Source organism: Phaenicophaeus curvirostris, unplaced genomic scaffold, assembly GCF_032191515.1.
Source record: "Phaenicophaeus curvirostris isolate KB17595 unplaced genomic scaffold, BPBGC_Pcur_1.0 scaffold_460, whole genome shotgun sequence".
Lineage (NCBI taxonomy): Eukaryota > Metazoa > Chordata > Aves > Cuculiformes > Cuculidae > Phaenicophaeus > Phaenicophaeus curvirostris.
The window spans coordinates 15,788-39,275 of NW_027207040.1; the positions used below are offsets into that span (position 1 = coordinate 15,788).

Here is a 23,488-nt window from a genome sequence, read left to right on the forward strand (position 1 = left end):
AGAATAAAGAGGAGAAGGGAGTGAGTGTGGGGGGGTCTGTGGGGGGGGGGGAATGGGGGGTCAGGCTGGAATGGGGGGGTCAGGAATGGGGGGGTGAAATGGGGGGGTCAGGCTGGAATGGGGGGGTCAGGAATGGGGGGTCAGGCTGGAATGGGGGGGTCAGGAATGGGGGGGTGAAGTGGGGGGATCAGGCTGGAATGGGGGGTTCAGAAAGGGGGGGTGAATTGGGGGGGTCAGGCTGGAATGGGGGGTCAGGAATGGGGGGGTCAGGAATGGGGGGGGTCAGGAATGGGGGGGTCAGGATGAAATGGGGGGTCGGGGGGGTGAAGTGGGGGGGTCAGGCTGAAATGGGGGGGTCAGGAATGGGGGGGTCAGGAATGGGGGGGTCAGGCTGGAATGGGGGGGTCAGGAATGGGGGGGTCGGGGGGTGAAATGGGGGGGTCAGGAGGGGGGGTGAAATGGGAGGTCAGGCTGAAATGGGGGGGTCGGGGGGAATGGGGGGGTCGGGCTGAAATGGGGGGTCAGGAATGGGGGGGTCAGGAATTGGGGGGGTGAAATGGGGGGTCAGGAATGGGGGGGTCAGGCTGGAATGGGGGGGTCAGGCTGAAATGGGGGTGTGGAATGGGGGGGTGGACCCTTGCAAGGGTCCCCACCGCCTAGCCAGACCATAGAGAGGAGTCCTCCCAAGGCGGCCGGAAGGGCCCTGCTGAAGAGCCGCTTCCGGTTCCGCCCTCCTTTCAACGGCGCCTGCGCGGACCAGCGAGGCGGGGCGGGCGCGTGCGCAGAGCGGCTCCCGCGCTCTTCGAACGGCGACCGGGACCGGGAGGGCGGAGGTAACGGGGCTTTTGCCCCCCCCCAGCCCCTTGTTTTGCCCCCCCAGCCCCAGGTTTTGCCCTGTCCCTCATTTTTGACCCCTGTTTTTGCCCTCCCCTCATTTTTACCCCTTTAACCCCTCATTTTTGCCCCCCACCCCTCATTTTTACCCCCTTAACCCCTCATTTTTGCCCCCTCACCCCTCATTTCTGCCCCCTTAACCCGTTTTGCTCACATTACTCATTTTTTTCCCCCTTGACCCTTCGGTTTTGCCCCCTTAACCCCTCATTTTTGCCCCGAGCCCTGTTTTTGCTCCCCCACCCCTCGGTTTTGCCCCCTTAACCCCTCATTTTTGCCCCCTTAACCCCTCATTTTTGCCCCCTTAACCCCTCATTTTTGCCCCTTAATCCCTGTTTTTGCCCTAACCCCTCATTTTTGCCCCCTCACCCCTCATTTTTGCCCCCTTAACCCCTCATTTTTGCCCCTTAACCCCTCATTTTTGCCCCCCACCCCTCAATTTTGCCCCCAAGCCCTGTTTTTGCCCCCTTAACCCCTCATTTTTGCTCCCTTAACCCCTCAATTTTGCCCCCAAGCCCTGTTTTTGCCCCCTTAACCCCTCGTTTTTGCCCCCTTAACCTCTCATTTTTGCCCCCTTAACCTCTCATTTTTGCCCCCTTAACCTCTCACTTTTGCCCCTTAACCCCTCGTTTTTGTCCCCAAGCCCTGTTTTTGCCCCCTTAACTCCTGTTTTTGCTCCCTTAACCCCTCATTTTTGTCCCCAAGCCTTGTTTTTGCCCCCTTTACTCCAGTTTTTGCCTCCAACCCCTCATTTTTACTCCCCCACCCCTCATTTTTGCCCCCTTAATCCCTGTTTTTGCCCCCTTAACCCCTCATTTCTGCCCTCCAGCCCCCGATTTTGCCCCCCCAGGCCGGTTTTGCTGCCCCGCCATGCCGAGCCCGCGCCTGCAGGAGCTGGAGGAGCTGAGCCAGGAGCTGCTGGGGATCCTGGTGTCCGACTGGGCCGCCTCCCGCCTGCGCCGCAGCCTCGACTCCCGCTGCCGCATGGACTCCAAGCTCCTGGAGACCCAGACCTCGGCCGCTCGCCTCGTCCGCGGTGAGAGTCGCCCTTTAACGAGGGCTCCGCGGCGGCCCCGCCACGGCCCTCGGGGTTCGTTAGCGCTGGGTCTAAACGAAGTCAACGATCCCACCTATGAGAAGTTTGGGGCTGGCACTGAGCTGGGTGGATCTGCTGGAGGGTTTGAGGTTCTCCAGAGGGATCTCTAGATCCTAGATCCCTCTCTAGATCCTTCCTGCCCTCTAGTCCATGGATCCAGCCTGACCTGATCCCTCTCTAGATCCTTCCTGCCCTCCATCCATGGATCCAGCCTGCCCTGATCCCTCTCTAGACCCTTCCTGCCCTCCATCCATGGATCCAGCCTGACCTGATCCCTCTCTAGATCCTTCCTGCCCTCCAGCCATGGATCCAGCCTGGCCTGATCCCTCTCTAGACCCTTCCTGCCCTCCATCCATGGATCCAGCCTGCCCTGATCCCTCTCTAGACCCTTCCTGCCCTCCAGCCATGGATCCAGCCTCTCCTGATCCCTCTCTAGATCCTTCCTGCCCTCCAGCCATGGATGCAGCCTCTCCTGATCCCTCTCTAGATCCTTCCTGCCCTCCATCCATGGATCCAGCCTCTCCTGATCCCTCTCTAGATCCTTCCTGCCCTCCATCCATGGATCCAGCCTGGCCTCATCGCTCTCTAGATCCTTCCTGCCCTCCATCCATGGCCCCTCAAATCCTGGGGTCAGTTGAGGGGTTGGGCTGGGTGGGTTTTGAGGTCCTTCCCAGCCCATCCCATGACTCTAAGAGCGGTTGCACCCATGGCTTTCGGTCACCACGGCTGGAGCTCAGTGTAGACCCCAAGATGCCTTTGGAGGAGCCGATGTCTTCAGCTGGATGGGGCTTGGAGCCTCCTGATCCAGTGGGAGGTGTCCCTGCCCACGGGGTTGGATCTGGGTGGGCTTCGAGGTCCTTCCAACCCAACTGTTCCATGATTCCATGGTTCTCCTGGAATGGGAACCTGATGGGAAGGGGCTCCTGGCCAAGGGCTTGGATCTGGATGGGCTTCAAGGTCCTTCCAACCCATCCCATCCCACAATTCCGTGGTTCTCTTGGGATGGGAAGGGGTTCCTGGCTGCGGGGTTGGATCTGGATGGGCTTTGAGATCCTTCCAACCCAACCCATCCCACAATTCCATGGTTCTCCTGTGCTGGGAAGTTGTCCCTGCCCACGGGGTTGGATCTGGATGGGCTTTGAGGTCCTTCCAACCCAACCCATGCCACGATTCCATGGTTCTCTTGGGACGGGAAGGTGTCCCTGCCCACGGGGTTGGATCTGGATGGGCTTTGAGGTCCCTTCCCCCCCTCAATTCCCGTGTCCTCGTCCCCAGAGCTGACGGGGACGGAGGAGACGGTGGCTCGGGGGCTGCTGGAGCGCGAGGGCCGGCTGCAGCGGGCCCTGCGGAAGCTGCAGGAGCTGGAAGCGGAGCTGGAGCGAGCGCGGGCGGCCGGAGCCGACCTGGAGGCCACCAACCTATATCCTTTCAGCTTTGGGGGTTCGGGGTGAGGGGGGTCCCCAAGATTTTTAGTTTGGGGGGGGTCTGGAGCTCACCTTCCACCGTGAGTCGTGACCCTTTACTCCGACACCGCCCTGCGCCGCGAGCTGGAGGAGCTGCGGGACCAGAGCCGAAGCCTCGAGGAGAAGCCGGAGCGGGAGGAGGCGGCCCTGCCCTCGGCTGCGTGAGTGGGGACCCCAAAATCCCCCGGAGTGACCCCAAAATCCCCCAAGTGCCCCCAAAATCTGCCTGAGTGCCACTAAAACCACATCAAAATCCCTCCGAGTTCCCCCAAACCACCCCAGAATCCCTCTGAGTGACCCTAAAATCCTCCTGAGCCCCCAGAGAGACCCCAAAATCCCTATGAGTGACCCCCAAATCCTCCCGAGACCCCTAAAACCACCCCCAAATCCCCCTAAGGGACCTCAAAATCCCTCCGAGTGCCCCCAAACCACCCCAGAATCCCTCTGAGTGACCCCAAAATCCTCCTGAGCGCCCAGAGAGACCCCAAAATCCTCCTGAGTGACCCCAAAATCCCTATGAGTGACCCCCAAATCCTCCCGAGACCCCTAAAACCACCCCCAAATCCTCCTGAGTGACCCCAAAATCCTCCTGAGTGACCTCAAAATCAGCCTGAGTGCCCCTAAAACCACATCAAAATCCCTCCGAGTGCCCCCAAACCACCCCAGAATCCCTCTGAGTGACCCCAAAATCCCCCTGAGCCCCCAGAGCGATCCCGAAATCCCCCAGAGAGACCCCAAAATCCTCCTGAGTGACCCCAAAATCCCTATGAGTGACCCCCAAATCCTCCCGAGACATCTAAAACCACCCCCAAATTCCCCCTGAGTGACCCCAGAATCCCCCGAGTGACCCCAAAAGCCCAAGTGCCCCTAAAACCACATCAAAATCCCTCCGAGTGCCCCCAAAATCCCCCAGAGAGACCCCAAAATCCCTGAGTGACCCCCAAATCCTCCCCTAAAACCACCCCCAAATCCCAATAAGTGACCTCAAAATCCCTCCGAGTGCCCCCAAACCACCCCAGAATTCCCCGGAACAACCCCAGAATCCCCCGGAGAGACCCCAAAATCCTCCTGAGCGACCCCAAAATCCCTACGAGTGACCCCCAAATCCTCCCGAGACCCCTAAAACCACCCCCAAATCCCAATAAGTGACCTCAAAATCCCTCCGAGTGCCCCCAAACCACCCCAGAATCGCTCTGAGTGACCCTAAAATCCCCCTGAACGACCCCAAAATCCCCCTGAGCACCCAGAGCGACCCCAAAATCCCCCAGAGAGAGACCCCAAAATCCCTAGGAGTGACCCCCAAATCCTCCCGAGTGACATCAAAATCCCCCCAAAACCCTTCTCAGCCCCCCCAAACCCCTCAGAGGCCCCCCAAACCCTTTCAGCCCCCCAACCTCCCCCCCCCAAAGCCCTCAGAGCCCCCCCCAAACCCCTCTCAGGCCCCCCCAAACCCCTCTCAGCCCCCTCAGAACCCCCCCAGACCTCCGAGCTCCCCCCAAACCCCCCTCAGAACCCCCCCAAACCTCTGAGCTCCCCCCAAACCCCTCAGAATTCCCCCAAACCCCTCTCAGGCCCCCCCAAACCCCTCTCAGCCCCCTCAGAACCCCCCCAGACCTCCGAACTCCCCCCAAACCCCCCTCAGAACCCCCCCAAACCTCTGAGCTCCCCCCAAACCCCTCAGAATCCCCCCAAACCCCTCTCAGACCCCCCCAAACCCCTCTCAGACCCCCCCAAACCCCTCTCAGGCCCCCCCAAACCCCTCTGAGCCCCCTCAGAACCCCCCCAAACCCCTCTGAGCCCCCTCAGAACCCCCCCAAATCCCTCTGAGCTCCCCCCAAACCCCTCTCAGGCCCACCCAAACCCCTCTCAGCCCCCTCAGAGGCCCCCCAAACCCCCTCAGAAGCCCCCCCCAACCCCTCAGAGCCCCCCCTTTCCCTCGCAGCTACGTGACGCAGCTCTACTACAAGATCAGCCGGATCGATTGGGATTACGAGGCGGATCCGGCGCGGATCAAAGGCAGTGAGTGCTTCCCCACACCCCTTTGGCCCCCCCTAAAATCCTCTGCCCCCCCTTTCTACACCCTAAACTCCCCCTCTCTTGTCTTTTCCCCCCCCCTCAAAGTCCACTACGGCCCCGACATCGCTCAACCCATCGACATCGACGGCACCAGCCACTCCCGCTGCTTCCTCAGCGATTATTTATGGAGTTTGGTGCCCACCGAGTGGTGAATTCCCGCTCGGATCCGTGGATTTGGCACCTGACCCCCCCCTCAATCCCTCACAGCACCGACCCCCCCTCTTTTAATCACAAAAATCTTTTTATTCGTGTAACAACGGGATCTGGGGAATCATTAAAACCAGTCGGGGTGGAAAATAGGGATGAATCCGGTTCGTGCCGTTCCCAACGCCGGGAACGGTGAGAGGAGTTGGGGGGGGGGGGGGCCAAGCCACGAGTTTTTCCGCCGCCGTGGGGAGAAGAGGGAGAAGGGGAAGAAGAAGCGATTCCTCGCGTCCTCCTTCCCCGCTCCCAAGGCCTCCACGGCGGCTCCGGGGTTAGCAGGGGCAGTCGGCTCCGGCTCCGGCTCCGTCGATTTGCTTGCGACACGGCTCCATGGTGATGGCGACGCCGACGCCGCTGCGGCCCGACGTCATCCGCGTCACCTCCGTCCAGGCGTCCGTGGCCGGGTCGTAGCATTCCACCGAGTCCAGGAAGGTGTGGCCGTCGTAGCCGCCTGCCGAGAGGGGGTATCCGGTTATCCCTGAGTCGGTTGGGTTGGAAAAGCCCCTTGAGATCCCGGTTATCCCTGAGTCGGTTGGGTTGGAAAAGCTCTTCAAGATCCTGGTCATCCTGCCCTTCTAGATCCCGGTTATCCCGGAATCGGTTGGGTTGGAAAAGCCCCTCGAGATCCCGGTCATCCTGCCCTTCTAGATCCCGGTTATCCCGGAATTGGTTGTGTTGGAAAAGCTCTTCAAGATCCTGGTCATCCTGCCCTTCTAGATCCCGGTTATCCCGGAATTGGTTGGGTTGGAAAAGCCCCTCGAGATCCTGGTCATCCTGCCCTTCTAGATCCCGGTTATCCCGGAATCGGTTGGGTTGGAAAAGCCCCTCGAGATCCTGGTCATCCTGCCCTTCTAGATCCCGGTTATCCCGGAATTGGTTGGGTTGGAAAAGCTCTTCAAGATCCTGGTCATCCTGCCCTTCTAGATCCCGGTTATCCTGGAATTGGTTGGGTTGGAAAAGCCCCTCAAGATCCTGGTCATCCTGCCCTTCTAGATCCCGGTTATCCCGGAATTGGTTGGGTTGGAAAAGCCCCTCGAGATCCTGGTCATCCTGCCCTTCTAGATCCCGGTTATCCCGGAATCGGTTGGGTTGGAAAAGCCCTTCAAGATCCTAGATATCCTGGAACCAGTTGGGTTAAGAAAGCTCCTCAAGATCCCAGAATGGGTTGGATTGGGAAAGCCCTTGGAGACCCTGGAATGGGTTGGGTTGGCAAAGGTCTTCAAGATCCTGGTTATCCTGGAATGGGTTGGGTTGGAAAAGCTCTTCAAGATCCCAGAACTGGTTAGGTTGGAAAAGCCCTTTGAGATCCTGGAATGGGTTGGGTTGGAAAAGCCCTTTGAGATCCTGGTTATCCCGGAATCAGTTGGGTTAAGGAAAGCCCATCAAGATCCCATAATATGTTGGAAAGGCCCTTCCAGAGATCCTGGTTATCCTGGAATCAGTTGGGTTGGCAAAGCCCTTCAAGATCCCAGAATTGGTTGGGTTGGAAAAGCCCTTTGGGATCCTGGTTATCCCGGAATCGGTTGGGTTGGCAAAGCCCTTCAAGATCCCGGAACTGGTTTGGTTGGCAAAGCTCTTCAGGATCCCGGAATCGGTTGGGTTGGCCAAGCCCTTCAAGCCCTTGGATTCCAACCCCCAGCGAGGTGTCACTTAACAAGGACGTAGATCCTGTCCCCCTGTCCCCTATCCAGCAGGTAGCTCGTGTCACCTACCGAGGCCGTAGCTTGTGTCACCTACCGAGGCCCTAGATCGCGTCACCTACCGAGGCCATAGCTTGTGTCACCTACTGAGGACCTAGATCGTGTCACCTACCGAGGCCCTAGATCGTGTCACCTACCGAGGCCGTAGCTTGTGTCACCTACCGAGGACCTAGATTGTGTCACCTACCGAGGCTGTAGCTGGTGTCACCTACCGAGGACCTAGATTGTGTCACCTACCGAGGCTGTAGCTGGTGTCACCTACCGAGGCCGTAGCTCGTGTCACCTACCGAGGCTGTAGCTGGTGTCACCTACCGAGGACCTAGCTCGTGTCACCTACCGAGGCCGTAGCTCATGTCACCTACCGAGGCCCTAGATCACGTCACCTACCGAGGCCATAGCTCGTGTCACCTACCAAGGACCTAGATCGTGTCACCTACCGAGGCCCTAGATCGTGTCACCTACTGAGGCCGTAGTTGGTGTCACCTATGAGGCTGTAGCTCATGTCACCTACTGAGGACCTAGATCGTGTCACCTACCGAGGCCGTAGCTCGTGTCACCTACCCAGGCCCTAGATTGTGTCACCTACGAGGCCGTAGCTGGTGTCACCTACTGAGGACCTAGATCATGTCACCTACCGAGGACCTAGATCGCGTAGCTGGTGTCACCTACGAGGCCATAGCGGGTGTCACCTACCGAGGCTGTAGATCGTGTCACCTACGGAGGCCCTAGATCGTGTCACCTATCCAAGGCCCTAGATTGTGTCACCTACTGAGGACCTAGATCGCGTAGCTGGTGTCACCTACTGAGGACCTAGATCGCGTAGCTGGTGTCACCTCGAGGCCGTAGCGGGTGCCACCTACCGAGGCCGTAACTCGTGTTGCCTACCGAGGCTGTAGATCGTGTCACCCACGGAGGCCCTAGATCGTGTCACCTATCCAAGGCCCTAGATCGTGTCACCTACGAGGCCGTAGATCGTGTCACCTACCAAGGCCATAGCTCGTGTCACCTACCGAGGACCTAGATCGTGTCACCTACTGAGGCCGTAGCTGGTGTCACCTACCGAGGACCTAGATCGTGTCACCTACTGAGGCCGTAGCTGGTGTCACCTACCGAGGACCTAGATCGTGTCACCTACTGAGGCCCTAGATTGTGTCACCTACCGAGGCCGTAGATCGTGTCACCTACCGAGGACCTAGATCGTGTCACCTACTGAGGCCGTAGCTGGTGTCACCTACCAAGGACCCAGATTGTGTCACCTACCGAGGCCGTAGCTCATGTCACCTACTGAGGACCTAGATCGTGTCACCTACCGAGGCCGTAGATCGTGTCACCTACCGAGGACCTAGATCGTGTCACCTACCGAGGACCTAGATCGTGTCACCTACTGAGGCCGTAGCTCGTGTCACCTACCGAGGCCCTAGATCGTGTCACCTACTGAGGCCGTAGTTGGTGTCACCTATGAGGCTGTAGCTCATGTCACCTACTGAGGACCTAGATCGTGTCACCTACCGAGGCCGTAGCTGGTGTCACCTACTGAGGACCTAGATCGCGTAGCTGGTGTCACCTACGAGGCCGTAGCGGGTGCCACCTACCGAGGCCGTAACTCGTGTTGCGTACCGAGGCCGTAGATCGTGTCACCTACGGAGGCCCTAGATCGTGTCACCTATTCAAGGCCCTAGATCGTGTCACCTACGAGGCCATAGCGGGTGTCACCTACCGAGGACGTAGATCCGGCCCTGGTGGACGGTGACGCCCAGGGCGCTCCTGCGGTGCCTCATGGGGGCCACGGGGCTCCAGGAGTCGCTGTCGACGCGGTAGCGCTCGGCGCTGCTCAGCTGGGCCGACCCGTCGTACCCCCCCATCGCGTAGATGCAGTTGTCCAGGGCGCAGACCCCTGCGGGGGGGGGGCAAAGGGGTGAGACCCCCCCAAATCCACCCTGGGGACCCCCCAACTGTGTCCCTCAAAGCCTCGGTGGCCCTCGGATTCCTCCCCACCCCTCACACCAAATCCTGGTGACCCCCCCAAACCCCGGTGACCCCAAACCCTGGTGACCCCCAAACCCATCACCTCAAATCCTGGTGACCCCCAAATCCATCACCTCAAATCCTGGTGACCCCAAATCCCAGTGACCCCCAAACCCATCACCTCAAATCCTAGTGACCCCCAAACCCCAGTGACCCCCTAAATCCATCACCTCAAATCCTGGTGACCCCCAAACCCTAGTGACCCCCAAACCCATCACCTCAAATCCTGGTGACCCCAAACCCTAGTGACCCCCAAACCCATCACCTCAAATCCTGGTGACCCCCAAACCCTGGTGACCCCCAAACCCATCACCTCAAATCCTGGTGACCCCCAAACCCCAGTGACCCCCAAATCTATCACCTCAAATCCTGGTGACCCCCAAACCCCAGTGACCCCCAAATCCCCAGTGCCCCCAGACCCCGGTTAACCCCTAAAGCCCCAGTGCCCCCCCAGACCCCGGTTAACCCCTAAAGCCGCAGTGCCCCCCCAAACCCCACTGCCCCCCCAGACCCCGGTTAACCCCTAAAGCCCCAGTGCCCTCCCAGACCCCAATGCCCCCCCAGACCCCAGTTAACCCCTAAAGCCCCAGTGCCCCCCAGACCTCTGGGTGCCCCCAGACCCCAATGCCCCCCCAGACCTTGGTTAACCCCCCAAACCCCAGTGCCCCCCCAAACCCCTGGGTGTCCCCCCAGCCCCTGGTTAACCCCTAAAGCCCTGGTGCCTCCTAAACCCCTGGATGCCCCCAAACCCCAGTGCCCCCCCAAACCCCTGGTTAACCCCTAAATCCCCGGTGCCCCCCAACCCCCTGGGTGCCCCCCCGTGCCCCCCCTCACCGGCGCCGCTGCGCACGGAGCCCATGGGGGCGATGGCTCTCCAGGCGTCGCTCTCGGGGTGGTACCTCTCGGCCGAGCGCAGGCGGGTGCCCCCGTCGAACCCCCCCACGGCGTAAAGGAGCCGGTTCAGCACGGCCACCCCCACCCCGATGCGGGGGGTCAGCAGCGGGGACACCCCCTGCCACTCGTCCCGCTCGGGGTCGTACCTGGGGGGGGACACCCCGTCACACAGTGGCCCCCCCATGCAGATTCGGGGTCCCCCCAGTGGAGATTTACCCCCCCCCATGCAGATTTGGGCCCCCCCCAGTGGAGATTTACCCCCCCCATGCAGATTTGGGGTCCCCCCAGTGGAGATTTACCCCCCCCATGCAGATTTGGGGGGGCCCCAGTGGAGATTTACCCCCCCCATGCAGATTTGGGGGCCCCCCAGTAGAGATTTACCCCCCCATGCAGATTTGGGGGCCCCCCAGTGGAGATTTACCCCCCCCCATGCAGATTTGGGGTCCCCCCAGTGGAGATTTACCCCCCCCCATGCAGATTTGGGGTCCCCCCAGTGGAGATTTACCCCCCCCATGCAGATTCGGGGTCCCCCCAGTGGAGATTTACCCCCCCCTGCAGATTTGGGGTCCCCCCAGTAGAGATTTACCCCCCCCATGCAGATTTGGGCCCCCCTCAGTGGAGATTTACCCCCCCATGCAGATTTGGGGGCCCCCCAGGTCACATTTGCCCCCCTCAAGCCACATTTAACCCCTTCCAAGCCACATCTAACCCCTTCCAATCCATATTTAACCCCTTCAAGCCAGACTTAAACCCCTCCAAGCGCTTTTAACCCCTTCTAAGCACTTTTAACCCCTTCCAAGCCACATTTAACCCCTTCCCAGCCACTTTTAACCCCTTCCAAGCCACATTTAACCCCTTCCCAGCCACTTTTAACCCCTTTCAAACAACATTTAACCCCTTCCCAGCCACATTTATCTCCTCCAACCAGATTTACCCCCTCAAGCCAGACTTAAACCCCTCCAAGCACTTTTAACCCCCTCCCAGCCACATTTAACCCCTTTCAAGCCGCATCTAACCCCTTCCAAACCCCATCTAACCCCTTCCCAGCCACATTTAACCCCTTCCAAACAACATTTAACCCCTTCCAAGCCACATTTAACCCCCTCTAGCCAGACTTAAACCCCTCCAAGCACTTTTAACCCCTTCCCAGCCACATTTAACCCCCTCCCAGCCACATCTAACCCCTTCCAAGCCACATTTAACCCCTTCCCAGCCACATCTAACCCCTTCCGAGCCACATCTAACCCCTTCCCAGCCACACTTACCCCCTTCCAAGCCACATTTAACCCCCTCAAGCCAGACTTAAACCCCTCCAAGCACTTTTAACCCCCTCCCAGCCACATTTAACCCCTTTCAAGCCGCATCTACCCCCTTCCAAACCCCATCTAACCTCTTCCAAGCCACATCTAACCCCTTCCAAGCCAGACTTAACCCCCTCCAAGCCAGACTTAAACCCCTCCCAGCACTTTTAACCCCCTCCGAGCCACATCTAACCCCTTCCCAGCCACATCTAACCCCTTCCCAGCCGTGTTTAACCCCTTCCCAACCACATCTAACCCCTTCCCAGCCACATTTAACCCCTTCCTAGCCACATTTAACCCCCTCAAGCCAGACTTAACCCCCTCCAAGTGCTTTTAACCCCTTCCCAGCCACTTTTAACCTCTTCCAAGCCACATTTAACCCCCTCCAAGCCAGACTTAAACCCCTCCAAGCGCTTTTAACCCCTTCCCAGCCACTTTTAACCCCTTTCCAGCCACATCTAACCCCTTCCAAGCCAGACTTAACCTCCTCCAAGGCAGACTTAAACCCCTTCCCAGCAGTTTTAACCCCTTCCCAGCAGTTTTAACCCCTTCCCAGCCACATTTAACCCCCTCTAGCCAGACTTAAACCCCTCCAAGCACTTTTAACCCCCTCCCAGCCACATTTAACCCCTTTCAAGCCGCATCTAACCCCTTCCAAACCCCATCTAACCCCTTCCAAGCCAGACTTAACCCCCTCCAAGCCAGACTTAACCCCCTCCAACCACTTTTAACCCCTTTCCAGCCACATCTAACCCCTTCCCAGCCGTGTTTAACCCCTTCCCAGCCATATCTAACCCCTTCCTAGCCACATCTAACCCCTTCCTAGCCACATTTAACCCCCTCAAGCCAGACTTAACCCCCTCCAAGTGCTTTTAACCCCTTCCCAGCCACTTTTAACCTCTTCCAAGCCACATTTAACCCCCTCCAAGCCAGACTTAAACCCCTCCAAGCGCTTTTAACCCCTTCCCAGCCACTTTTAACCCCTTTCCAGCCACATCTAACCCCTTCCAAGCCAGACTTAACCTCCTCCAAGGCAGACTTAAACCCCTTCCCAGCAGTTTTAACCCCTTCCCAGCAGTTTTAACCCCTTCCCAGCCACATTTAACCCCCTCTAGCCAGACTTAAACCCCTCCAAGCACTTTTAACCCCCTCCCAGCCACATTTAACCCCTTTCAAGCCGCATCTAACCCCTTCCAAACCCCATCTAACCCCTTCCAAGCCACATTTAACCCCTTCCAAGCCAGACTTAACCCCCTCCAAGCCAGACTTAACCCCCTCCAACCACTTTTAACCCCTTTCCAGCCACATCTAACCCCTTCCCAGCCGTGTTTAACCCCTTCCCAGCCATATCTAACCCCTTCCTAGCCACATCTAACCCCTTCCTAGCCACATTTAACCCCCTCAAGCCAGACTTAACCCCCTCCAAGTGCTTTTAACCCCTTCCCAGCCACTTTTAACCTCTTCCAAGCCACATTTAACCCCCTCCAAGCCAGACTTAAACCCCTCCAAGCGCTTTTAACCCCTTCCCAGCCACTTTTAACCCCTTTCCAGCCACATCTAACCCCTTCCAAGCCAGACTTAACCTCCTCCAAGGCAGACTTAAACCCCTTCCCAGCAGTTTTAACCCCTTCCCAGCAGTTTTAACCCCTTCCCAGCCACATTTAACCCCCTCAAGCCAGACTTAAACCCCTCCAAGCACTTTTAACCCCTTCCCAGCCACATTTAACCCCTTTCAAGCCCCATCTAACCCCTTCCCAGCCACATCTAACCTCCTCCCAGCCACATTTAACCCCTTCCCAGCCACATCTAACCCCTTCCCAGCCACATCTAACCCCTTCCCAGCCGTGTTTAACCCCTTCCCAGCCACATCTAACCCCTTCCCAGCCACATCTAACCCCTTCCCAGCCACATTTAACCCCTTCCCAGCCGTGTTTAACCCCTTCCCAGCCACATCTAACCCCTTCCCAGCCGTGTTTAACCCCTTCCCAGTCACATTTAACCCCTTCCCAGCCACATCTAACCCCTTCCCAGCCACATTTAACCCCCTCAAGCCAGACTTAAACCCCTTCCAAGACACTTTTAACCCCTTCTTAGCCACATCTAACCCCTTTCAAGCCACATTTAACCCCTTCCCAGCCGCGTTCGACCCCCGCCCCGCCGCAGCCCTGACCTCTCGACGCTGCTGTGGTGGAGGCAGCCGTGCGACCCCCCCACGGCGTAGATGAAGCCGTCGATGACGCCGACGCCGATGCGGTTGCGGGGGACGCTCATGGGGGCGCAGGGCGACCAGCGGTTGGTCATGGGGTTGTAACAGTCGATGGCGGCCGAGTCGGTGTTGCCGTCGGGCGAGTTGTTGCGGCCGCCCACGGCGTAAAACAACCCCCCCACGGCGCAGCCCCCCAGCCCGCTGCGCGGCACCTCCAGGTCGGCCAAGCGGAGCCACGAGCCGTCGCGGGGGTTAAAAGCCTCCAAGAAGCTCAAGGATTGACGGAAATAACCGCCGGCCGCGTAGATGAGCTGATCGACTTTGGGCGTCCGGCCAGGGACATCGGGCGGCGTCGGCTTGTGGAGGGTCAGATCCTGGAAGATCTGAGCCAGATAATCCTTGGAGCGCGAGTCGGAGCGGAGGATCTCGCACTTCTGGAGCTGGGCTTGCAGGAAGCGGGGGGTGAGCGAGTGGCAGCGGACGGCGCGCAGCAGAGCCTGCACGTAGGGGCGCCGGTTGGGACAGTCGTGCTTCACCCAGTTGATGCAGGCGTGGAAAACCTCCGACTCGCAGCGCACGTTCAGCTCGTCCCGGCTGATCAGCGTCACCAGCTGGCAGTGAGACAGGTTGAAGAACTCCTCCTGCTTGGACACCTGCGGCACGCGGGGACGGCGGTCAGGGCCCAAAGCCCAGAGACCTCCAAAAGCAGCAGCTCGAGAACCTTGGGGCCTCCAGATCCTGGTGTTCTCAGACCCCAGCATCTCAAGAAACCTGGTTCCTCCAGATCCTGGTGTTCTCAGATCCCAACATCCTCAAAACCAGCATCTCAAGAACCTTGGGACCTCCAGATCCTGGTGTTCTCAGACCCCAACATCCTCAAAACCAGCATCTCGAGAACCTTGGGGCCTCCAGATCCTGGTGTTCCCCAATCCCAGCATCTCAAGAACCCTGATTCCTCCAGATCCTGGTGTTCCCAAACCCCAGAGACCTACAAAACCAGCATCTCGAGAACCTTGGGGCCTCCAAGTCCTGGTGTCCCCAAACCCCATTGTTCTCCAAAACCAGCATCTCGAGAACCTTGGGACCTCCAGATCCTGGTGTTCTCAGATCCCAACATCCTCAAAACCAGCATCTCGAGAACCTTGGGACCTCCAGATCCTGGTGTTCTCAGACCCCAACATCCTCAAAACCAGCATCTCGAGAACCTTGGAGCCACCAGATCCTGGTGTTCTCAGATCCCAACATCCTCAAAACCAGCATCTCGAGAACCTTGGAGCCACCAGATCCTGGTGTTCCCCAATCCCAGCATCTCAAGAACCCTGATTCCTCCAGATCCTGGTGTTCCCAAACCCCAGAGACCTACAAAACCAGCATCTCGAGAACCTCGGGGCCTCCAAGTCCTGGTGTCCCCAAACCCCATTGTTCTCCAAAACCAGCATCTCGAGAACCTTGGGGCCACCAGATCCTGGTGTTCTCAGACCCCAACATCCTCAAAACCAGCATCTCGAGAACCTTGGGACCTCCAGATCCTGGTGTTCTCAGACCCCAACATCCTCAAAACCAGCATCTCGAGAACCTTGGGGCCTCCAGATCCTGCTGTTCCCCAATCCCAGCACCTCAAGAACCCTGGTTCCTCCAGATCCTGGTGTTCCCAAACCCCAGAGACCGCCAAGAGCAGCATCTCGAGAACCTTGGGGCCTCCAGATCCTGGTGTTCCCCAATCCCAGCATCTCAAGAAACCTGGTTCCTCCAGATCCTGGTATTCCCAAAGCCCAGAGACCTCCAAAAGCAGCATCTCGAGAACCTTGGGGCCTCCAGATCCTGGCGTTCTCCGATCCCAGCACGATGAGATCCTGGTGTTCCCAATCCCAGCATCTCAAGAACCTCGGGTCCTCCAAGTCCTGATCTTCCCAAACCCCAGTGTCCACCAAAACCAGCATCTCGGGAACCCTGGTTCCTCCAAGTCCCGGTGTTCTCCAATCCCAACATCTCCCAAATCCCTCACGCCCCCAAAATCTCAGTGTCCTCCAAAACCCATCACCCCCAACCCTTGCTGTCCCCCAAAACCCATTGTCCCCAAAGCTTGGTGTCCCCCAAAATCCTGGTGTCCCCCAGATCCTGGTGTCCTCCAAATCCCTGATGTCTCCAGACCCCAGTGTCCCCCAGACCCCAGTGTCCTCCAAAGCCTATTGTCCCCAGATCTTAGTTTCCTCCAAAACCCAGCGTCCTCCAAATCCCTGGTGTCCCCCAATCTTGGTGTTCTCCAAAATCCTAGTGTCCCCAAAATCCTGATGTCCTCCAAACCCCTGGGGTCCTCAAATCTTGGTGTCCCCCAAATCCCTGATGTCTCCAGACCCCAGTGTCCCCCAGATCCCGACGTCCTCCAAATCCCTGGTGTCCCCCAATCTTGGTGTCCTCCAAAATCCTGGTGTCCCCAAAATCCTGGTGTCCTCAAATCTTGGTGTCCTCCAAATCTTGGTGTCCTCCAAAACCCATCATCCCCCAATCTTGGTGTCCTCCAAACCCATCATCCCCCAATCTTGGTGTCCCCAAAACCCATCATCCCCCAATCTTGGTGTCCCCCAAAACCCATCATCCCCCAATCTTGGTGTCCCCAAAACCCATCATCCCCCAATCTTGGTGTCCCCAAAACCCATCATCCCCCAATCTTGGTGTCCCCCAAAACCCATCATCCCCCAATCTTGGTGTCCCCAAAACCCATCATCCCCCAATCTTGGTGTCCCCAAAATCCCAGCGTCCCCCAATCTTGGTGTCCCCAAAACCCATCATCCCCCAATCTTGGTGTCCCCAAAACCCATCATCCCCCAATCTTGGTGTCCCCAAAATCCCAGCGTCCCCCAATCTTGGTGTCCCCAAAACCCATCATCCCCCAATCTTGGTGTCCTCCAAAACCCATCATCCCCCAATCTTGGTGTCCCCAATAATCCTGGTGTCCTCCAAAACCCATCATCCCCCAATCTTGGTGTCCCCCAAAACCCATCATCCCCCAATCTTGGTGTCCCCAAAATCCTGGTGTCCCCCAAAACCCATCATCCCCCAATCTTGGTGTCCCTCAACACCCGGCGTCCCCCAAACCCTTGATGTCCCCCAGACCCCTGACATCCCCCCCGACCCTTGACGTCCCTCACCTCCGGGAAGTTCATGTAGATGTACTCGCGGGCCTTCTGGTGGAGGTCGAGGCAGCCGATGTCCTCGGCGAAGGCGGCGATGCCGATGGCGTTGCTGGGGTGGAGCTGCTGCACCAGGAAGTCGGAGCAGGCGCGGACCACGCTGTCCATCTGGTACATGACGGCGCCGTTCATCACCTGCAGGACGCACTTCTCCCCCACCGAGATGGACGCCGTGTACGCAAAGTCCACCAGGCGCTCCATCACCCGCGGGTGGACGCCCTCGATGGGCACCACCTCCATCCCGCCTGCGGACAAGGAGGAACCCGACGGAGAACCCTGAGGGAGGCCACGCGGAGCTGGAGGAGGTTGGGTGGTGATGGGACCATGGGATGGGGTGATGGGACCATGGGATGAGTGATGGGATCATGGGATGGGTGATGGGATCATGGGATGGAGTGATGGGATCGTGGGATGGAGTGATGGGATCGTGGGATGGGTGATGGGATCATGGGACCATGGGATGAGTGATGGGATCATGGGATGGGTGATGGGACCATGGGATGGGGTGATGGGATCATGGGATGGGTGATGGGACCATGGGATGGGTGATGGGACCATGGGATGGGTGATGGGATCATGGGATGGGTGATGGGACCATGGGATGGGTGATGGGACCATGGGATGGGTGATGGGATCGTGGGATGGGTGATGGGATCGTGGGATGGGTGATGGGACCACGGGATGGGTGATGGGACCATGGGATGGGTGATGGGATCGTGGGATGGGTGATGGGACCACGGGATGGGTGATGGGACCATGGGATGGGTGATGGGATCGTGGGATGGGTGATGGGATCGTGGGATGGGTGATGGGACCATGGGATGGGTGATGGGACCGTGGGATGGGTGATGGGATCGTGGGATGGGTGATGGGACCATGGGATGGGTGATGGGACCGTGGGATGGGTGATGGGATCGTGGGATGGGTGATGGGACCACGGGATGGGTGATGGGATCGTGGGATGGGTGATGGGACCACGGGATGGGTGATGGGACCATGGGATGGGTGATGGGACCATGGTTGCCACCCCATCCCTTTAGTTGCCATCTCCCCTCTCTGGTTGCCACCCCATCCCTTTAGTTGCCTCCCCATCCCTTCAGTTGCCACCCCACCCCTTTAGTTGCCTCCCCATCCCTTTAGTTGGCATCTCCTCTCTCTGGTTGCCACCCCATCCCTTTAGTTGCCATCTCCCCTCTCTGGTTGCCACCCCATCCCTTTAGTTGCCTCCCCATCCCTTCAGTTGCCTCCCCATCCCTTCAGTTGCCACCCCACCCCTTTAGTTGCCATCTCCCCACTCTGGTTGCCACCCCATCCCTTTAGTTGCCTTCCCATCCCTTTAGTTGCCATCTCCCCTCTTTGGTTGCCACCTCCTCTCTCTGGTTGCCACCCCATCCCTTCAGTTGCCACCTCCCCTGTTTAGTTGCCATCTCCCCTCTTTGGTTGCCATCTCCCCTCTCTGGTTGCCATCTCCCCTCTCTGGTTGCCTCCCCATCCCTTCAGTTGCCCCCCCATCCCTTCAGTTGCCCCCCCATCCCTTTAGTTGCCACCCCATCCCTTCGGTTGCCCCCCCATCCCTTCAGTTGCCCCCCCATCCCTTTAGTTGCCCCCCCATCCCTTTAGTTGCCCCCCCATCCCTTCGGTTGCCCCCCCATCCCTTCGGTTGCCTCCCCATCCCTTCGGTTGCCCCCCCATCCCTTTAGTTGCCTCCCCATCCCTTCAGTTGTCCCCCCATCCCTTCAGTTGTCCCCCCATCCCTTCAGTTGCCTCCCCATCCCTTCAGTTGCCACCCCATCCCTTTAGTTGCCACCCCACCCCTTTAGTTGCCATCTCCCCTCTTTGGTTGCCACCCCATCCCTTTGGTTGCCATCTCCCCACTCTGGTTGCCCCCCCATCCCTTTAGTTGCCTCCCCATCCCTTTGGTTGCCCCCCCATCCCTTCGGTTGCCCCCCCATCCCTTCGGTTGCCCCCCCATCCCTTCGGTTGCCCCCTCCCCTCTCCGGTAGCCGTCCCGACCTTCCCGTAGCCCCGCGGTGAACATGGCCCTGAAGACGGGGCTGGCGGCCGCCAGGACCAGCTTGTGGGCCGGCAGCAGGGCCGGGGGGCGCCCGGGGCCGTGGGCGACGCGCAGGGTGACGTCGCAGAGCAGCCGCTGGCCCCGCAGCTGGTTCATGGCGGCCAGCGCCGCCCCGGGGTGCTCGGCCACCCGGTAGCGCAGGGACCCCCCGGGGACACCCCCGCACGGCGTCACCTCGGCCGCGCACTCGGCGGAGGGGGGGGACGACATCGCCCAGCATCGCCCGGGGCTGCGGGGAACAAGAGGGGAAACTGAGGCACGGGGAGAGAGAAACAGGTACAGGGGAAACTGAGGCACGAGGGAAACTGAGGCACCAATGGGGGAAACTGAGGCATCAATGGGGGAAACTGAGGCACGAGGACAGAGAAACAGGTATGAGGGAAATTGAGGCACGAGGGAAACTGAGGCACAAAGAGAGGAGAGGGGAAACTGAGGCACGAGGGAAACTGAGGCACAGGGAGAGAAGAGGGGAAACTGAGGCACGAGGGAAACTGAGGCACCAGGGAAACTGAGGCACAAGGAGAGAAAAATAGGTACAAGGGAAACTGAGGCAGGAGGGAAACTGAGGCACAGGGAGAGGAGACGGGAAACTGAGGCACCAACGGGGAAACTGAGGCACAAAGAGAGAAGAGGGGAAACTGAGGCACGAGGAGAGGAGAGGGGAAACTGAGGCATGAGGGAAACTGAGGCATGAGGAGAGGAGAGGGGAAACTGAGGCACCAGGGAAACTGAGGCATGAGGAGAGGGAAACAGGCATGAGGGAAACTGAGGCACAAGGAGAGGGGAAACTGAGGCACAGGGAGAGGAGAGGGGAAACTGAGGCACGAGGGAAACTGAGGCACAGGGAGAGAAGAGGGGAAACTGAGGCACGAGGGAAACTGAGGCACGAGGAGAGGAGAGGGGAAACTGAGGCACCAGGGAAACTGAGGCACGAGGAGAGAAAAACAGGTACAAGGGAAACTGAGGCACGAGGGAAACTGAGGCACCAATGGGGGAAACTGAGGCATCAATAGGGGAAACTGAGGCACGAGGAGAGGAGAGGGGAAACTGAGGCACCAGGGAAACTGAGGCATCAATAGGGGAAACTGAGGCACGAGGACAGAGAAACAGGTATGAGGGAAACTGAGGCATGAGGGAAACTGAGGCACGAGGAGAGGGGAAACTGAGGAACTGGGAGAGAAGAGGGGAAACTGAGGCACGGGGAGAGAGAAACAGGTACAGGGGAAACTGAGGCACAGGGGAAACTGAGGCACGAGGAGAGGGAAACTGAGGAACTGGGAGAGAAGAGGGGAAACTGAGGCATCAATGGGGGAAACTGAGGCACGAGGAGAGGAGAGGGGAAACTGAGGCACCAGGGAAACTGAGGCATCAATAGGGGAAACTGAGGCACAAGGGAAACTGAGGCACAAAGAGAGGAGAGGGGAAACTGAGGCACGAGGGAAACTGAGGCACGAGGAGAGGAGAGGGGAAACTGAGGCATCAATAGGGGAAACTGAGGCACGAGGAGAGGAGAGGGGAAACTGAGGCACCAGGGAAACTGAGGCACAAGGAGAGGGAAACAGCACAAGGGAAACTGAGGCACCAGGAGAGGGGAAACTGAGGCACGAGGGAAACTGAGGCATCAATAGGGGAAACTGAGGCACAAGGAGAGGAGACGGGAAACTGAGGCACGAGGAGAGGGAAACTGAGGCACCAGGGAAACTGAGGCACCAGGGAAACTGAGGCACGAGGAGAGGGGAAACTGAGGCATGAAGGAGAGGGAAACTGAGGCACAATGGAAACAGACACACAGGAAGAGAGAAACAGGCACAAAGGAAACTGAGGCACAAGGAGAGATGAGGGGAAACTGAGGCACAAGGGAAACTGAGGCACAAGGAGAGGAGAGGGGAAACTGAGGCACAGGGGAAACTGAGGCACGAGGGAAACTGAGGCATCAATGGGGGAAACTGAGGCACAGGGAGAGAAGAGGGGAAACTGAGGCACGTGGGAAACTGAGGCATGAGGAGAGGAGAGGGGAAACTGAGGCACCAGGGAAACTGAGGCATCAATAGGGGAAACTGAGGCACGAGGACAGAGAAACAGGTATGAGGGAAACTGAGGCATGAGGGAAACTGAGGCACGAGGAGAGGGGAAACTGAGGAACTGGGAGAGAAGAGGGGAAACTGAGGCACAGGGGAAACTGAGGCACAAGGAGAGGGAAACAGCCATGAGGAAACTGAGGCATAAGGGAAACTGAGACACGAGGAGAGGAGAGGAGAGGGGAAACTGAGGCACGAGGGAAACTGAGGCACGGGGAGGGGGAAACAGGTATGAGGGAACTGAGGCACCAGGGAAACTGAGGCACGAGGGAAACTGAGGCACCAACGGGGAAACTGAGGCACAAAGAGAGGAGAGGGGAAACTGAGGCACGAGGGAAACTGAGGCAGAGGGAGAGATGAGGGAAAACTGAGGCACAAGGCGAGAAGAGGGGAAACTGAGGCACGAGGGAAACTGAGGCATGAGGAGAGGGGAAACAGAGGCACGAGGGAGAGGGAAACAGGCACAAGGAGAAGGAAACTGAGTCAGGAAGAGAGGGAAACAGAGGCATAAGGGAAACTGAGGCACGAGGAGAGGGGAAACTAAGGCACAAGGGAAACTGAGGCACAGGGAGAGAAGAGGGGAAACTGAGGCACAAGGAGAGGGGAAACAGGTATGAGGGAACCTGACGCACCAGGGAAACTGAGGCATGAGGGAAACTGAGACAAGAGGAGAGGAGAGGGGAAACTGAGGCACAGGGAGAGAAGAGGGGAAACTGAGGCACAAGGGAAACTGAGGCACAAGGAGAGGAACTGAGGCATCAATAGGGGAAACTGAGGCACCAGGAGAGAAAAACAGGCATGAGGGAAACTGAGGCACAAGGAGAGAAGAGGGGAAACTGAGGCACAAGGACAGGAGAGGGGAAACTGAGGCACGGGGGAAGGAGAGGGGAAACTGAGGCACGGGGCGGGGGGGGTGAGGTTGGGGGTCCTGAGGGGGTCTGGGGGGGGGGGAGGGGTTTCAGGGGGTCCCATGAGGGATTGAGGGGTTAGAGGGGGGGTCCTGGGGGGGTCCCAGAGGGGTCCCATGGGGGGGGCGGGGCCTGAAAGTCCCATGGGGGGGGTCGGGGGGGGCCTGGATTACTGGGGTGTCCCGGGGGGTCCCAGAGGTCTCGGGGGGGTCTTGAGGGCCCCATTGGGGGGGTCCGGGGTACGGGGGGCCCCTGGGGGGGGGGTCCCCGGTTATTGGGGTTCCCGGGGGGGGGGGGGGGTCCTGGGTGCGAGAGGGCCCCGGGGGGATGGTGGGAGGGGGTCCTAGGTCCAGAGGGGGGTCCCTGGGGGGGTCCCGGGTCCGGGGGGGGGGGGGGTCCCTGGGTGGGGGGGAGGGGGTCCCGGTGTCTCACCCGCCGCGGCGGCGGCTCCGCGCGGGGGGGGGCGGTGACTCAGCAGCGCGGGAGCGAGGCCCCGCCCCCAGTGACGTCACCGGCGCGCCCGCCCGGCCCCCCCGCCGCCGTAAGAGTCCCCGGGACAGGGGCCCAGGAACACCAGTAAGAGTCCCCGGGACACAGGGGAGAGTCCCAGGGACACCAGTGACACCAGTAAGAGCCCCCGGGACAGGGGCCCAGGGGGCCCAGGGACCCAGCGACACCAGTAAGAGTCCCCGGGACAGAGCGGAGAGTCCCAGTGACACCAGTGACACCAGTAAGAGCCCCCGGGACACAGGGGAGAGTCCCAGGGACACCAGTGACACCAGTAAGAGTCCCCGGGACAGAGCGGAGAGTCCCAGTGACACCAGTGACACCAGTAAGAGCCCCCGGGACAGAGGGGAGGGTCCCAGTGACACCAGTGACACCAGTAAGAGCCCCCGGGACACAGGGGAGAGTCCCAGGGACACCAGTGACACCAGTAAGAGCCCCCGGGACACAGGGGAGAGTCCCAGGGACACCAGTGACACCAGTAAGAGCCCCCGGGACACAGGGGAGAGTCCCAGGGACACCAGTGACACCAGTAAGAGCCCCCGGGACTGGGGCCCAGAGGCACCAGTGACACCAGTGACACCAGGGACACCAGTAAGAGTCCCCGAGACAGGGGCCCAGGGACACCAGGGACACCAGTAAGAGTCCCAGTGTGCCCCCCAGTGACACCAGTGACACCAGTAAGTGTCCCCGGGACAGAGGGGAGAGTCCCAGTGACACCAGTGACACCAGTAAGAGCCCCCGGGACAGAGGCCCAGGGGCCCCAGTGACACCAGTGACACCAGTAAGAGGCCCCGGGACACGGGCCCAGGGACACCAGGGACACCCCCAGTGACCCCAGTGAGAGACACCAGTGACACCAGTGGTACCAGTGAGA

At 59.2% G+C, this 23,488-nt stretch overlaps 2 protein-coding genes across 2 annotated transcripts; one reads left to right on the forward strand and one right to left on the reverse strand.

Moving 5' to 3' along the window:
- Positions 1-458: 458 nt before the first annotated feature.
- Positions 459-6,038, forward strand: SPC24 (SPC24 component of NDC80 kinetochore complex). The gene is made up of 7 exons (XM_069883015.1): positions 459-465; positions 645-833; positions 1,721-1,927; positions 3,263-3,407; positions 3,519-3,611; positions 5,393-5,469; positions 5,572-6,038. The coding sequence occupies exons 1-7, from the start codon at positions 459-461 to the stop codon at positions 5,676-5,678; spliced, it is 825 nt and encodes a 274-aa protein (XP_069739116.1). The 3' UTR covers positions 5,679-6,038.
- Positions 5,918-22,594, reverse strand: KEAP1 (kelch like ECH associated protein 1). The gene is made up of 7 exons (XM_069883012.1): positions 22,540-22,594; positions 19,061-19,350; positions 17,006-17,292; positions 13,821-14,509; positions 10,290-10,495; positions 9,148-9,324; positions 5,918-6,181 (listed from the first exon to the last, which is right to left on the reverse strand). Exons 2-7 carry the CDS (start codon positions 19,329-19,331, stop codon positions 6,003-6,005), a joined length of 1,809 nt encoding a protein of 602 aa, XP_069739113.1. The 5' UTR covers positions 19,332-19,350; positions 22,540-22,594; the 3' UTR covers positions 5,918-6,002.
- Positions 22,595-23,488: the final 894 nt, after the last annotated feature.

Coding starts and splice junctions, on each gene's coding strand:
- SPC24 (XM_069883015.1), top strand. Junction 3,612..5,392: donor GCGGCCCTGCCCTCGGCTGC/GTGAGTGGGGAC, acceptor TTTCCCTCGCAG/CTACGTGACGCAGCTCTACT. Junction 5,470..5,571: donor TCCGGCGCGGATCAAAGGCA/GTGAGTGCTTCC, acceptor CCCCCCTCAAAG/TCCACTACGGCCCCGACATC.
- KEAP1 (XM_069883012.1), bottom strand. CDS start 19,331: ATGTCGTCCCCCCCCTCCGCCGAGTGCGCGGCCGAGGTGACGCCGTGC. Junction 17,293..19,060: donor CACCGCGGGGCTACGGGAAG/GTCGGGACGGCT, acceptor CCTTGTCCGCAG/GCGGGATGGAGGTGGTGCCC. Junction 14,510..17,005: donor TCTACATGAACTTCCCGGAG/GTGAGGGACGTC, acceptor CGCGTGCCGCAG/GTGTCCAAGCAGGAGGAGTT.